Source organism: Halichoerus grypus, chromosome 14 (assembly GCF_964656455.1).
Source record: "Halichoerus grypus chromosome 14, mHalGry1.hap1.1, whole genome shotgun sequence".
NCBI lineage: Eukaryota > Metazoa > Chordata > Mammalia > Carnivora > Phocidae > Halichoerus > Halichoerus grypus.
Window position 1 is genome coordinate 82283927 of NC_135725.1, and position 16566 is coordinate 82300492.

General features: G+C 35.2%; 1 protein-coding gene across 5 annotated transcripts in view; it reads right to left on the reverse strand.

The window, feature by feature from the left end:
• The window catches only part of RC3H2 (ring finger and CCCH-type domains 2), a 50779-nt gene that overhangs the window by 32186 nt on the left and 2027 nt on the right, over window positions 1–16566 (reverse strand). For all 5 annotated transcript variants that reach the window (XM_036107861.2, XM_036107857.2, XM_036107858.2 and 2 more), the window contains exons 2-4: window positions 11779–12076; window positions 8874–8991; window positions 5503–5736 (exon numbers count right to left, since the gene is read on the reverse strand). In XM_036107861.2, the coding sequence (XP_035963754.1) occupies window positions 5503–5736; window positions 8874–8991; window positions 11779–12009 (583 nt within the window). In that variant the 5' untranslated portion in view covers window positions 12010–12076. The remainder of the gene's footprint in view (window positions 1–5502; window positions 5737–8873; window positions 8992–11778; window positions 12077–16566) is intronic.

Below are 16566 nucleotides of genomic sequence, written 5' to 3' on the forward strand. Positions count from 1 at the left end.
CATAATATTATTGAAGTTCACCTACACTATAGCACATATCAATTTCAATCCTTTTTTAATTTTTATGCTGACTTTATATAGAAATAAAAATATTTTATATATTTCAATTCTTTCTGTGGCTGAATAATATTCTATTTATGGACAAAGCACATCTGGTTATCCATTCATCAGCTGATGCACGTGTGGATTGCTTCCACCTTTGGACCACTGTGATGAATGCTGCTGTAAACACTGGCGTACAAGCATTAGTTTGAATCCCTGTTCAGTTCTTTGGGATATATACACAAGGAGTGGGACTGCTGGGTCATACGGTAACTCTGACTTTATGAGGAACCGACAAGTCGTTTTACAGAGGCTGCACCGTTCTGCTTCCCACGTTTCACCCACATCCTCACCAATTTTCCATTTTTTAGATTACGGCAAACCTAGCCGGTGTGAAGTGATATCTCATTGTGATTTTGATTTGCAGTTCCTTAATGACTAATGACACTGAGAATCTTTCCAAGCTCTTTTTGGCCATCTGTGTACCTTCTTTGGAGAAATGTCTATTCACGCCCTTGGTCCATTTTTTTACATTGTGTTGTCTTTTTGTTGTTGAGTGGTAGAACAAAGGATATTTGATACCTAATCTAGTGCTTCTTGGGTCAGGTAAATAAATATGAGGAAATATCCAAAAACAGCATTTTTAAATTACATATAAATGTGGATTTTTCAAATTATTTTTTAACTTAACTTTGTATTATGGTAAATTTTCAACATACATAAAAGTAGAGATCATATGAACCCGTAAGATAGCTGTTGCCAGTTCTTACCCACTTTTCTAGTTTGCTTTGGCTGGAGTGTTTTGATGTAAATCCCACACAACATAGCATTTCACCCTTAAATAATTCATTATATATTTCTAACATGTAAGGACTTCAAAAAAAACTGTATACCATTATCACATTTTAAAAAAGTAATATATATCCTTACTATCATCTAATATCCAGTTCACGTTGAATTTTTTCCCACGGTCTCAAAAATTTCTTCTTATACTTGGCTTCTTTAGTAAGTACCCAAATAAAGTCCATATTGCTTTTGGTTAATATGCCTTTCAGCTTAAAAAAAAAAAAAAAAACTATACTAGCTTCCCACTACCCTTCACTTTCCCATTTACGAGAAAATTCAGGTTTTCTCTGAATTTTTTGAAGAAACAATCATTTTTCTAAACAATTCCCAACATTCTTGATTTGGCTAATTTTGTGCTTATAGTATTTCTAAATATGTTCATTTAGCCTCCTTATTTCATGTAAAGTATAGGCTTGATTATATTCAGAATGAGTTTTTATTTTTTGAGGTTTTGTTTCTTTTTCTGCCAAGCATACTTGTTATTACGTATATTACATAAGGAGATACTTAAGGCCTAGATGTCTCACTTTTAGTAATGTTAGTGGGTTTAGTAATGATCAATGTGTTCAGGCCTCATGCATCTATAGTAAATTTTCCCAGCAACCTTACATCTAATGGTTTTAATAGCTACTAATAATTCTTGTGTAGACCCACTAATTCATTTGTGGTTGTAAATGTGTGATTTTTCTACTTTTGACACTTTTTTTCTAAATTTATTAGCTGGAATTTTGCTAAAAGAGGAAGCTACACTCAACACCCTGAGAAACTGTCCTTGAAAAGTTTGTAAAGGAAAGGCAGAAAAAACATGCTTGATTTTTATTCTACTCTTTTGCAATTTCTAGAATAATGTGTTGGCATTATTTAGCAACTGCCAAAGATAACAGATTAATTTTTCCTATACCATCATTACAAAATCACGGATTTTCATATATTTTATGTTTCAATCCATTACAGTCATTATTCATTTTGGTGTTCGAACTGTGCCACTCATGGCCAGTGGAAGCCCTTTCAAATCTACTTCTAATTCTGACAAGATGCCAATGATCTCTGATAGCTTTTTTGCTTTCTAGCCCAAGAATTCCCAGGCTCAACTCGTACTTGCTATCCTAGAACTGGAATATGGCATTATCTAAAGACTAAACAGCCCTGCTTCTTTTTAATGGGCAATGGTATTTATGAAGAATCATAATCTGGGTGCTATGGCTATTCACTGTTTCTAAGCCCTTTCAGTGGACAGATCTAGGGAATACGCGTTTTTAGAGAGAGAAAAGTAAATGAGCCTGTACTTACATTGACAATTCAAATTTAAAACTAAAGCGTTCTTACATAAATTCTTTGATTTCATACTTTTTAAAAAAGATTTTATTTATTTGAGAGAGAACAGAGCGAGAGTGAGAGAGAGAGCACATGAGAGGGGGTGCAGGACCAGAGGGAGGAGAAGCAGGCTCCCCAAGGAGCAGGGAGCCTGACATGGGGCTCGATCACAGGACACTGGGATCATGACCTGAGCCGAAGGCAGACGCCCAACTGACTGAGCCACCCAGGCGCCCTGATTTCATACTTGTATCTTTTCCTTTAAATGCTGAAAATCTTGGTTCCTGATGGCATTAACATAATTACTTACTTGCTTTATCCTACCGTGTGCCTGATTATACCCTAGGATTATATATCCCACTAGGGATATAAAAATCAAAACACTGTGTTCCAAAGTCACCTGTAGTAATTCATTCCTGATGAATATGCTACCAACTTAATGTAGTTTTAAATTTTTTGTTTTTAGGTATTGCGTCTTATTCTTTTTAATTAAACTTTTAAAATTTATTTTTACTAAAAATTGTTTTATAATTACATAGAACATTTACATGGGTCCCAAGTATAAAACAAGGTACATTCAACAAGGTCTAGTTCTGTCCTGTCTGCTTTCTCTTGGTGCCTCCTTCCTCTATATAAGTTTATTACTTTTAAATATCTCCTACCATTGTTTCTTTTGGAAAATATAAACAAAAGTAGACAATGGTTGTATCTCTCTCCCTTTCTTAAATAAAAAATATTATAAGCAGCACACTATTCTGCACTTTGTTGTTCTTGTTTTTATTTTTATTTTTTTTAAAGATTTTTTATTTATTTATTTGACAGAGAAAGACACAGCGAGAGAGGGAGCACAAGCAGGGGGAGTGGGAGAGGGAGAAGCAGGCTTCCCACTGAGCAGGGAGCCGGATGCGGGGCTCGATCCCAGGACCCTGGGACCATGACCTGAGCCGAAGGCAGACGCTTAACGACTGAGCCACCCAGGCGCCCCTGTTGTTCTTGTTTTTAAAGATTTTATGTATTTGACAGAGAGAGTGAGAGAGCACAAGCAGGGGGAGCAGCAGAGGGAGAGAGAGAAACAGGCTCCCCGCTGAGCAGGGAGTCTGATGCGGGGCTCGATCCCAGGACCGTGGGATCATGACCTGAGCCAAAGGCAGACGCTTAACTGACTGAGCCACCCAGGTGCACCTGTTTTTTTTCTTTTCTTTCTTTCTTTGTTTCTTTCTTTTCCTTCTTTTTTTTTTTTTTTTTAAGTAAGCTCTACACACAACATGGGGCTTGAACTCATGACCCTGAGACCAAGAGTCCCATGCTCTACTAACGGAGCCAGTCAGGTGCCCCTTTTGCTTTTTTTTTTTTAAGGTATAGAGATCACACCCTAGCAGAACATATACATCTTCCTCATTCCTTTTGACAGTTGCAGAGTACTCCACTCAAAGGATATACCTGTTTATTAAACAAGTGTCTTCTTCATAGACATTCAGGTTGCTTCCAGATGTTTGCTGTTACAAATAGTGCTTTTATAACTATGCATTCTGGGGGCACCTGGCTGGCTTAGTCAGAAGAGCATGGCTTAGATGCTCAGATTCACAGCCCTGGCTTAGTCAGAGCTGTGAATCTGAGCCCCACGCTGGGTACAGAGATTACTTAAATAAAAACTTAAAAAAAAAATAACTATGCATTCTGTATTTTTTGCTGTATCTTTGGGATAGATTTGTAGAAATGGAACTGTTAGGCCAAAGAATAAGTGCATAGGTGATTTTGGTAGACATTGTGGAATATCTCTCTTTAAAATGTGTGCCACTTACAAACAATGAATCATGGAACACTACATCTAAAACTAATGATGTAATGTATGGTGATTAACATAACAATAAGAAATTAAAAAAAAATAAAATAAAATGTGTGCCACTTAGTACTCCCACTGTTATTGGATGAAAGTACCTGTTTTCCCACAGCTCTGACAACAAAATATACTGTCAAACTTTTTAATTCTGCCAATCTGATACATGAGAAACGGTCAATATAATTTTCGTGAATATTTCTCTTGATATGAGAAACACTGAGTATATTTTATATGTTTGAGGGCCATTTACATTACTTTTTCTCGTGCATTTTCTGCTTATATCTTTTGCCAATTTTTAAATTGGGTGGTTGGTATCTTTCTCTGAGTTTTTAGACGTACCTTACATATTAGTTATATTAGTCCTTTGTGATAGAATACAAACATTTTTCTAAGTTTGTAATTTTTTTTTTTTTTTTTAAAGATTTTATTTATTTATCTGAGAGAGAGAATGGGAGACAGAGAGCATGAGAGGGGAAGGGTCAGAGGGAGAAGCAGACCCCCCGCTGAGCAGGGAGCCCGATGTGGGACTCAATCCCGGGACTCCAGAATCATGACCTGAGCCGAAGGCAGTTGCTTAACCAACTGAGCCACCCAGGCGCCCCAGTTTGTAATTTTTTTACTTTGCTGATATTTTCTGTGATGCAATTAAAAAAATATTTAATCATGTATCAGTCTTTTCTATTACTGCTTCTGCATTTGGAGTAAAAAAAAGTGTTTCCTATACTAAGTTATAGAGGAATTCACTCTTGTATTCTTCATTAGTTGTATGATGTATTTTTTAATAACAAATATTTATGACCTACTTGGAATTTAAGTAGCTATGGTGTATAAGAAATATATCCAATTTTATCTTTTTCCACATCTATTCAGTTGTCCCAATGTCACTTATTTAAAAAGTTTCCTTCACACACACTCACACACAAAATTCTACCTGACTATAGTTCTAAATCAGAAAGGTAAAATAATAAAGCTCTAAAAGGTAACAGAAAAGTGTACTTCATTCATAACCTTGTTATAGGTAAAGATTTTTTAAATAGAATTTGGATGGTAGTAACTATGAAGGCCTCAACCCCAGTGATTATTTTTTTTGTGTGTAATTTCTGCTTTCCAAGTTTTAAAGACAATTTTTAAATTTTTTTTATTAAAAAAAAAAACTTTACTTTTCCTTTACTTACTACCTGTATAATCTTAGGCCTCTAACTTGGTTCTTTAAATTGTGAAAGCGGATCTGTGTCACTTCTTTTGAAGGCTGCTAAAGATTAAATGAGAAATTTATTCTAAAATGTTACAGTACTATCACATAGATCATGATTACAAAAACTGGTTTATCTTTAATTACGTCAAGATTTGTGTGTATAACTAAAGATGGGTTGAGTCTGGGGATTCTCAGCTAACTCTAGAAATTGGGATCCTCTCACCCTGATAGTCAGTAAGAGAGACAAGATAGTGATCTATCCTACCTGGCCCTAGAAACTGGCATCCTCGAGCCCTGACAGCAGCCCACAGGTTGGCAGACAATTGCTGGGGATTCTGGTGCTGTAATATTAGTTCTGTTACAGTTCTTTCTCCAAGTGAACGGGCTGCTCGCATGGCTCTGACACGACCTTCTTCCTCCACCAATTGACAGTTTACAAGTGTCACCAGTTTCCTTTGCATTGGACGGCTCAGTGCACTCTGGTTCAAACTAGCTACACCTTTAAGAGAAAGGAAACAAAGTAAAGTTTTTTCTATTAAATAAAACAAGTTACTTTTCATTACCCATACTTAACTATGAAGCCATAATTTGTAATGAGTCCTTCCACTGTTTTAACAACAGGAGTATTCTGATTCTGTTTATTACTATTCTGTGGTAACAGGAGTCTAATTTGCAGTTACTTCAAATTTTATTTAGGTATCCTGTTCTCTGGGTTGCATGTGTCTCTCAAGAGAGTACTCGGGTTTATTTAGTCTGTTCTTCATCCAGTTAATTAATGAAAAGTTTAGTCAAAAGTAATGATTAATAACAGCTCTAATTTTATTGTATACATGACGTTTAGAAATACAACTTAATGGCAAGCTCTTAGATCATAATCCCTTTCCCTGACTCACGGATATGCTCCAGCAATTCTTTCCTCTCTCCCACATCATTACTTCTTCCCTTTCTATTTGACTGCTTCCATCAGCATACAATAAAAACAAGCATGCTGTTATTTCATCCATCTTAAAAATAAATAAATCTTTTTTTTTTTTTTAAAGATTTTATTTATTTATTTGAGAGAGAGAGCACATGAGAGGGGGGAGGGTCAGAGGGAGAAGGAGACTCCCTGCTGAGCAGGAAGCCCGATGCGGACTCGATCCTGGGTCTCCAGGATCATGACCTGAGCCGAAGGCAGTCGCTTAACCAACTGAGCCACCCAGGCGCCCAAAAATAAATAAATCTTTTTATTCATCCCTCTTTGCCTACCGGCTCTGCCCCATTTCTTTCTTCTCTTTTGTGGCAAATTCTCTAATATTGTCTACATTCAATATCTCCAAATTCCTTGCTTCACAATCTTTAAAACCTACTCCAATCAAGTTGTTGCTACTATTACTTCATCAAAACTGCCCATCATGACAATTGCCTCTACTCTGCTAAGTCAATGGTCAATTCTCGGTCCTTACCTTACTTCACCTTTCAACAGCTCTCAACACAGATGACCACTCCTAATTCCTTTAAACGCTTTCTTTACACTCCACCCTCCTGCTTTTTCTTCTTTGCTTTTATTCCAGGTCTTTTCTGATTTCATCTTTTCTTCCTAACTTCTTAATGTTAAAGGGCCTCAGGACCCAGTTTTTCTTCTCTATCTACATTTATCATGTACATGATCTTAGCCAACTTTATTAATTGCTGTAAATACTACCCATATGTTAATGACTCCCAAAGGTACAGTTTCTATACCTCATTCCTTAACATATATCCATTGGTTACACAATAGCATCCAAATGAAGATTTGACACCTCAAACATAATATGACTAAAACTGAACTCCTGATCTTCCCATCTAAACTTGATCTACCTTCAGTATTCCTTGTCTAGGTTGATGGCAATCTCTTTCTCCAGGTGCTCAGACCCCAAAACCCAGGAGTCATCTTTGATTCTGCTCTTTCTCTCATACCCTACGTGCAATAATTTAGGAAATCCTCTTGACTCTACCTTCAAAATATATGCATGCCATTCACTTCTTACTACCTCCACTGCTACTGTTGGCCCATTAGCCTATAAGCCAATACCCTGCTCCTACCCTTGCCCTCCTACACCGCATTCTCAACAGAGCAACTAGAGAGATCCTTTAAACATTAGTCATATTGTGTCACTCCTCTGCTTAAAACCCTAGAGTGACTCCCCAATTTCACTTGCAGTAAAAGCTCAAGTTTTTAAAATGGCTTGCAAGTCTGCACATTATCTGGTCTTACCACTTCCTTCATCTATGTCCTTCTGCTCTCCCCCTAACTCACACTGCTCCAGACACACTCCTATTATTGTTCTTTGAAGATACTAGGCATGCCTTGGGGATTTTGCTATTGCCTCTCTGGAACTTTTTTTTTTTTTTTTTAAGATTTATTTATTTATTTGAGAGAGAAAGACTACGAGGGAGAGAGAATCCCAAGCGGACTCTTTGCTGAGCACAGAGCCTGACACGGGGCTCGATCTCAGGACTCTGAGATCATGAACTGAACTGAAACCAAGAGTCGGACACTTAACTGACTGTGCTACCCACGTGCTCGATCCTTATTGCCTCTCCGGCACACTCTTTTCCCAGGAACCTACATGGCTAACTATCTCACCTCTTTCATCTCAAGTTTAGAAACTACCTTCTTAATGAGTCCTACACTAACCACCTTCTGTAAAATTGCAACCTGCCCTTGTCCCCTCACCCTGACATCTCTGATCCCTCTAAATGTATTATTATCAATTGTAACATACTATATAATTTTCTATTATGCTTATCGTTTACTATACTTTCTCCCTTTTCTAAAACTTAAGTGCTATAAGGGCAAGCATTTTACTCATGTATGCCAAATACCAAAATAGTGCCCAGCACTTAGTACATGCTTGTTAGATATCTGTTCAGTAAATGAACCATTGAATGAATGAGGTAGATAAACTAAGTTTCTCAAGGAAATCACTATGTCCTCAATATTCAACAGTGCAAAGCACAGAGCAGATATAAAATAAATACTTGACTGATTCATCTATGATGCGTGGGTCACTGGGTATGCAGTGATGAACAAAATAGAAATCCGTTTCTGTCACAACACTTAAAATAATTTATTGCACTTATATGCCTATCTCCCCCAATAGACTGTGGGCTCTGTGAAGGCAGGGACCCTAACCACGACTAAGTGCTCAATAAAATTGAATGATTGAATGAATACATGAAATTGTCTTAGTAGGACTTATTAAAATTAATATTCTGCTATTATTTTAATGAATACAAACTGTAGAAATCTCAATATGTAGTGTCTGATGAATTCTTAAAATAGTAACAATATTGGTTATTTTCATTTTCCAAGAATTGTCCAAACTTTTAAAACTTAAAATTAGGGGCGCCTGGGTGGCTCAGTCGGTTAAGCGTCTGCCTTCGGCTCAGGTCATGATCCCACGGTCCTGGGATTGAGACCCACATTGAGCTCTGTGCTCAGCAGGGAGCCTGCTTCTCCCTCTCCCTCTGCCTGCTGCTCTGCTTATTTGTGCTCTCTCTCTCCGTCAAATAAATAAATATCTTTAAAAAATTTAAAAAATAAATCTCAAAATTTAATAGGGTATATTACCAAATCCTGCTCACCAGTAAAAAGACTTTTTATGAACTTACCTTTACCTCCACTTAGTGGTTTCAAGTAGAGTGCCAAATCCTCAACACATTTCTTTGCAACCTCATAGTGTTTGTTCTCACCTAAATTACTTAACTTTATTGACTGATGATCTGGTACCTAAAAACAAAGAAAAATCGAGGAAATACATTCATCCAGCTCATGGAACTGTTATTTATATATCTGATAATAATCTTGGTGAGTATAAAAATTATAATACAGAGATAATACATCAAAGTAGTTTAAGTAAAATTAAAGCCGAACACCGAGCCAAACTGCTTTCCAAGAACCAAGGTTACTATACTTAATAGCAGGGGCTCGGTGTATTAATAAATGGAAAAAGCAGCAAGTAGTTAATAATATTGTATCAATGTTAATTTCTTAAGCTTAATAACTATGCTATAATTTTGACAGATATTAACATTAGGGGAAGTTACAGAAAGTTATACAGGTTCTCTGTACATTATTTTTTGCAACTTTAAAAAAAAGGTATTTTAAGATAACTAGGAAAAAAAGTACTCAGCACACCTTCTCACTATGTAATTTACTTATTATATTTATTGATAATGGTCTGTCCCCTTTTTGTAGAATAGAAACACCACAAGACACAATATTTTTTTTTTTTTTTTAAGTAGGCTCCATGCCCAGCATGGAGCTCAATGTGGAGCCTGAACTCACGACCCTGAGATCAAGACCTGAGCTGAGGTCAAAAGTCAGACACTCAACTGACTGAGCCACCCAGGAGCCCCAAGACCTTAATGAAAGGTCAAAACCTGGGCATAAACTGCAGCTCTGCCACTTCCATGAGTGATCTTGAGTAAATCACTTAACTGCTCCAACTCATGGTTTTCCTATTTGAAAAATGGAGATGAAAATCCTTATTTCATACTGCCACTATGAAAATTCCATTTAATCCAACAAATATTTGTATTTATTAAGTATATTAGGGCGCTCAGTTAAGTGTCTGCCTTTGGCTCAGGTCGTGATCCCAGGGTCCTGGGATTGAGCCCCGTGTCTGGCTCCCTGCCCAAGTGGGGAGCCTGCTTCTCCCTCTCTCTCTCTGCCCTTCCCCCCCTACTCGTGTGCTCACTCTCTCGCTCTGCTCTCTCTCAAATAAATAAATAAAATCTTTAAAAAATACTTGTAGTTATGGAGTACTTAACATGTTCCAAACATAGTTTTGGGCATTAGGCAACTATCAGTGAGCAAAACAGACAAAATTTCTTGCCCCTGGAGAGCTTACATTCTCGTGAAGAGAGAGGATGGAGCCAGTAAATCAAAAAACATAATAAATAAATAGGTAGTATGATAGAAAGTGATCAGTAAAAATTACACAGCAATGATAAGGGGGATTGGGAGTGCTGGAGAGGGGCTGCAATTTTAACAGGTGTGGTCAGGATAGGCTTCCTTGGGAATCATGACATTTGAATAAAGACTTGAAAGAGGAGAGGTAATAAACATTCTAGGCAAAGATAACAGTCGCTACCAAATCCCTCAGGTGGGAACATGTTTGGCATATTTAACAACTGGCTAGGAAGCAATATAGCTTAAGCAGAAAGAATGACGTCAGTAGTAGCAGGTGGGGCTTTAAAGGTAACAGAAATCACACTGTATAAGCCTGTAGGCTATTAAACCCAATTGAGAGGACATTTATAAATGACAAAACATAATACCTGACCTATATAGCAGACGCTAAATAAATGGCAGGTAGCTAGTATAGTATTTATGGATCTAAGATGCCACTGTTTGCAAAAGGCACTGTTATTTTACATGCCATTAAGAAAAACTGCTGCCGGGCGCCTGGGTGGCTCAGTTGGTTAGGCGACTGCCTTCGGCTCAGGTCATGATCCCGGAGTCCTGGGATTGAGTCCCACGTTGGGCTCCCGGCTCCACGGGGAGCCTGCTTCTCCCGCTGACCCTATCCCCTCTCATGCTGTTTTTCTCTCTTTCACTCTCTCAAATAAATAAATAAATAAAATCTTGAAGAAAAAAAAAGAAAAACTGCTGCCAATTATGACATACTATTGATTATAGGTGCACCTTGATTTCACAGTGTCTAACTGGATTATGAACACTGAAAATAAATATGTTTTAAAAGAAAAACTTCAAATATCAAGACACTAAAAGAATGGAATATTTTTAATTCACTGAACTTTCTAAGAAGTGATTAAACAGAAAAGTCCTTTCTTGCTTTAATATATAGTGCATGATGTACAGAATTTCATCTTCTTCCTCACCTGTAAAATGCAAATAACTATCTGAAGAGCTATGGAAAGAATTAGTAATAACAGTTGTTGAATACTTACTATCATACCTAACAAAGTAAGACTTTATTAAATGGAAATTATTATAAGTCTAGGGTCTTGGTCTGATTTCAGTAAAGTGATTATAAACAAGAAATATTAATTTTATAACACATGAGCATAAGAAACTGTGAAGAATTTGGTACTGATACTCTGGAAATTGGTTCATCCCTAAATAGACCTTATTTTCTCATTTGTAATATTATCCTGAAAGTCAAGTGAAGTTAAAAAAAAGACTCCAAAACCTCCATTTGAGGGTCCCAGTTGATTAGTATCTAGCCAAAGCTTTGAATATATTTCTTTTCATATCACCTAATGAATATGCTTATTTAAAAATGTTCCTTATCCACCAAAATAAATTATAAACATAAATTTTGACCACTGCACTGAACACAAGGAAACACATAACTATAATGGAATTTATGGTTTTGCATAAGGATTTATGACATTATCTAAAGAAAATTTTTGCAGAATACAATCATGACATCAGATATACTGAATATTTTTGAGGTCTCAAGTATCACTAGACACACTTTGTACCCCTTAATGAACAAAGGTCTATAATTATTACATACACCAAATTAGTAAAACCTTGAAAGCTTACCTGGGCTCCAACTAACTGGAGAAGTGCAAAGTTGACAGGAAGCACATCAATGTCTGTGTTGATGGCAGTCTGGTCAAAAGGACAAGCTTTTCGGTGAAGTTTATTCAAGCAGGTCTTGCAAACAGTGTGTGAACAACCTAAACTGATGGGTTTGTGCACATTCTCATCAAATTCATTATAGCAGATTGGACAGGACAGAAATTCTGTCCATTGAGCTGCCTGCACAGGCATTGTGGAAGCTGGATGCTCGGGTTAGCAGTCTAGCAGATCATTATTTTGCTGTGTAGTGTTTTGTAAGCTGGAAATGGACAAAAGTAAGAATTAACCCACATAATATTCATCATTCACCTTTTAAGAGTTAACTGCTTAAGTCAACCATCACAGCTTCAAAACCTAAAATACTCTGAATAATTTTATATGCTTTGGATGTCTTTTTCTTTAATCTATTTGCTGAATTTGTTAAATTTCTGAAATTTTGTCCAGAAACAATATCTGTATAGTGCCCTTTTCAACTAAACATATTTATATTGGTTGCTCAAAGAATAGTCGACTATTAAAGCTTTTATGTATTTTTCTTAATGACCACATCAAATAAGTAGATTAACTTTCCACGTTTCATTTTTAGGAACACAAATTACTTTGGATTGCTTGGGTTTTCTGGATAGCTACTACCCCCAAATATATTAAGAAATGGTCTAAGAGTTATTGGACTTTGAAAACTATTGATCCAAAGAATATTATAGTGAGTCAAGTGTGAAGAAACAGCCACCTGAAATGACCAAGTCAGATAAGGATATGTCCAACTTGGCAGCTTCACAAAAGAGGAAATCTCTGGTCAAGATTTGACTAAGAGGCCAACAAAGGTACTGAAAATCAAAGTATATGAGATGATGATGACAGAGCAGTTTGTCCAAAAATTTTTTAAAAAAAGATGCTAACCTTAAAATACAGAAATACAGTGCCAAAGTTAAAAAAAAACTGTCTTACAAATCTAGAGTGTGGTTCCCTACAATACTTTTGACAAAACGTATCTTTTAGTGAGAGAGGTATACAGATACACAACCCCAAACTGTCAGGTCCAATGAGCAAGATATGGAAGAATAAAGCAATATTCTCACCTAATAATTCTAAACAGGAAAAAAAAGCAAAATATAAATTTTTATCTTTACATATGATTAAAAGGCACATGGAAAAAAATGATAGAATTCTTTTTCCTAAGATTAAAATATTTATTCCATGATTTGTAATAAAATATTTGGTATCAAAACTATACTGCACTCTAAAATCTTTAGATACCTAACTTGAACACTCTACATTTCACAAATTTTTCATATTTTCCAATTCAAAACTTACATAAGTCTGACAAAGGTTCTCTGGTGAACAGATATCTAGGTATTTAGGGCAATTAAATAGCCACTACTTTATTTCATAAGAATGTTTACCAATCCAAATATCTTAGTTCCACAGAAATTAGATGTTTAAAACTATAGTCAGATTCAAGACAGAAAAGTATATAACTGATTCTCCAATATCCCCACATCCAAATGAAGAATTCTGTTAGCTTTTATTTTGCTTTTATGTTCACAAAAACTAAGGTTTCAAAAAATATCTTGGTAAATGAATCACAGGGCTTGTTATATAAAAAGCACCCTGTACAAATTTCTCCTCAAACAGTTCTAATGTAAAGTATCTAATATCTTTATTTTTAAACTAGCCCAATCTTGCAAGTTATACTTATTTTATACTTTTTACCCTTGCATTGCCACATCTATTAATGCCATCAATCTTAAACCCAGTTAGTCTGCTTCCAACTTTAAAGATGAGCACTGAACAGGTGAACACATCACTTCTTGAAGCTATTTAACATTTGAAATGTTCAGTTTTCTAGGCTGTAGGATTATACAAGGAAAAGGCTTCTGAGGGAGAAGTCATTTTATCTTAAATCTACTGAGAACCCTAATTTAGTTAATAACCTGAACCAATAAAATATTTATCAAAACAAGACACTGCATCTATTTTTTCATAATGGCCACCTGTTTGGAAATGCTCATTTTGTGGGTTAGGGTATCACACTGTGTAATAGGAAACTAGTAGGAAACACTTTTTCCTTATTTCGTTTTCCAAGATCACCCTGAAATGCTTTACATTAGTAAATGAGTCGGGGGTGGGAGAAGCCGTTTAAGTTTGAACTAAACATAAAAATGCTATCTTTCATATTTTCTTTCACGTGTTAGTTTTCAAGTATTTCAAACTACTCCAGAATATACTTGATAGTTTTATGTTATAATATCTCCCATGTGTTTCTAGGTCTATAAACACCAGATGCTGTAATATAATTAATAATGAGAACTTTGATTTCTAATAGAAACTGAATACCTTAAAAAAAAAGAAAAAGAAAAATTCTGCCAAAATTGGTGAGTAATTCTGCCAAATTCTCCTGCTATGTGTCAGAGTCTAACTTTCTGACAGGAAAAGTATGTACTAAATTCTCCTTATATAATAAGTCATAGGAAAAGTTTTTTTTTTAAATGTTTTTTTCAGTACCATTATCAATAAATTCTAGATTCCTCAATTAAGATAAAGACAAAATAAAATTTTATCTAAAACACAGAAGCAGCTTATATAGTCCACCGAAATTTTTAATTCGGGATGGCAAAAGTGACTTTCATTTCTTCCTTTTTTTTGACTTTCATTTCTTTAAAAAAGGCACTTCGTAAACATTTACCTAGGAAGTATTTTTATAACCAAAAATGATAAATAGCCTATTGTCTTTATTAATTCCATAGTAACTTACTTGACTCTCTGGAATTCTAAATTGCTAATAACACTTAGAGTTAACAGTCAAGTATCAAACCTGAAGATAGTCCCAAAACATCTCAAACTGAGATAAAATGGATTAAAAAGCCAAAACTCAAAACAAACAAAAAGCCCACAACTCTAAATACATAAAGAGACTATTTAAGAAAAACATTCTAATTAAATTACTTGTAATAACGAAGTAACTTTCAGTTACTAGTTAGTAAAATTGAAGAAGAATAACAAGATAAAGCAGAGAAGAAACACTACATTATAGGTGCGACCTTAAAGATTTTCCTCAAGTAATTTTCCAGGCTGTAAGTTCCTTGTTATGAATACTAACTTGTAAAATAGAAAGAGTAATTAATAGACATCTCTGATATGATGCAAATTATGCATTGCTTTATTAAGAGCAAACTGCATACCAGCTAAGTACTCTCATTTTTTGTTATTAGTCCACCATGACATTATGCAGCCAGTTCTGGACTATGCCACCTGATTTTAAAGTGCCAGAATAAAGTTTATGCTTCTTTCACTATTGTATAATAAAAAATATCTAGTATTTTACAATTCTCTTCATAAAAATCTAGACATTAGGGCTCAAGTCTGTTAATTAAGACATTCATTGTTTTCATTTTAGTTCACCCATGTGAGGAATTTAAGCTCCTGAAATGAAAAGTACTGAAAAGTACTTCTTAGTTCAGAAACCTTACAAATAATCAGTTTTGGACTTCAAAAGTTATTATTTAAAGCATCAGGTACAATTGAGACCTTAGCCTATAAAACAGCAAACAAAACCAATGGAAATAATCTGCAAACTCTAAAACTCGGCACTCAAACATACTGAAGGGACTGGAGGAAAAGGAACTGAAGTACAGTTTTAAAGACTGCTATTATAAGTGACTTTAGTATAAGTTAGGAAAGATACAGGCCTCAAGTTTTTTCTTAAATCCACCCTGAGCCTGAACTCAGTTTTTTAACCAGTATAAGATTTAATTTCCCATGTCTTCTAGTTAACACTAATGGGATAATTTTCTATTTTAATTAGCATATCCAATAAAGTTTTGCTTTGGTGATGACAAGATATGAACAATATTTATTTTTGAGACAGAACTTACTCACTTCTGCCTATCAAACAATGGCCACTGGATAACTTTATCCTTCATATTATCAAAGTCCTTAGCTTTTTGGTTATTCTGATTGCAAGATGATACTGTCAGGAAATTTTTGGTTTTCATGTGCCTACTTTTATTCAGGTAATTTATTTCTCAGAAGAGCAGTGCTGTTTTAAACAGTGCTGTCTAATAAAAACACGATGTGAGCCACAAGTAATTTAAAGTTTTCTAGTATTCATATTAAAAAAGGGAAAACAGATGATATTAATTTTAATAATAGAATTTAACCCAATTTATCCAAAATATCATTTCAACATGTAATCAATATAAAAAATTATTAAAGTAGCTTATTTTTTTTTGCACTAAGTCTCTGAAATCTGGTGTGTATTTTATTTTACAGTGATACCACATCTCAATTCACACTAGCCACATTTCAAGTGCTCAATTGCCACATGTGGCTATTGGCTTGTATTGGACAGTGCAACTCCAGAGTACTTAAAATTATAAAGTAATAATCAAAACTAACTTTTATTAAGAATTTGAGGTGAAAGTCACAACCACACTTAAGTTTTCATAAAACCAGAAAACCTGAGAAATATAAAGATGTAACTTACAACAGTTAGGAGACTGGATGCAAAACATTACTTTTGATTTTCAGCTCGCTTTATTTTACCACATGCTTCCTTTTTCAATAACTAGAAAGTGAAACTTCAATGCAGTCCAACCAAAACAATAAGTGCTTATTATAATAAGGCCTTGTTATAAGTTTATTTAGCATTCTTAGATACTGCATATAGCTTCGAAGTTTCATTTCTGAACACAAAATTTTGTGTTAAAAGAATGCTTCCCCCCCAAAAGAATTTTTGTTAGCTTTTTC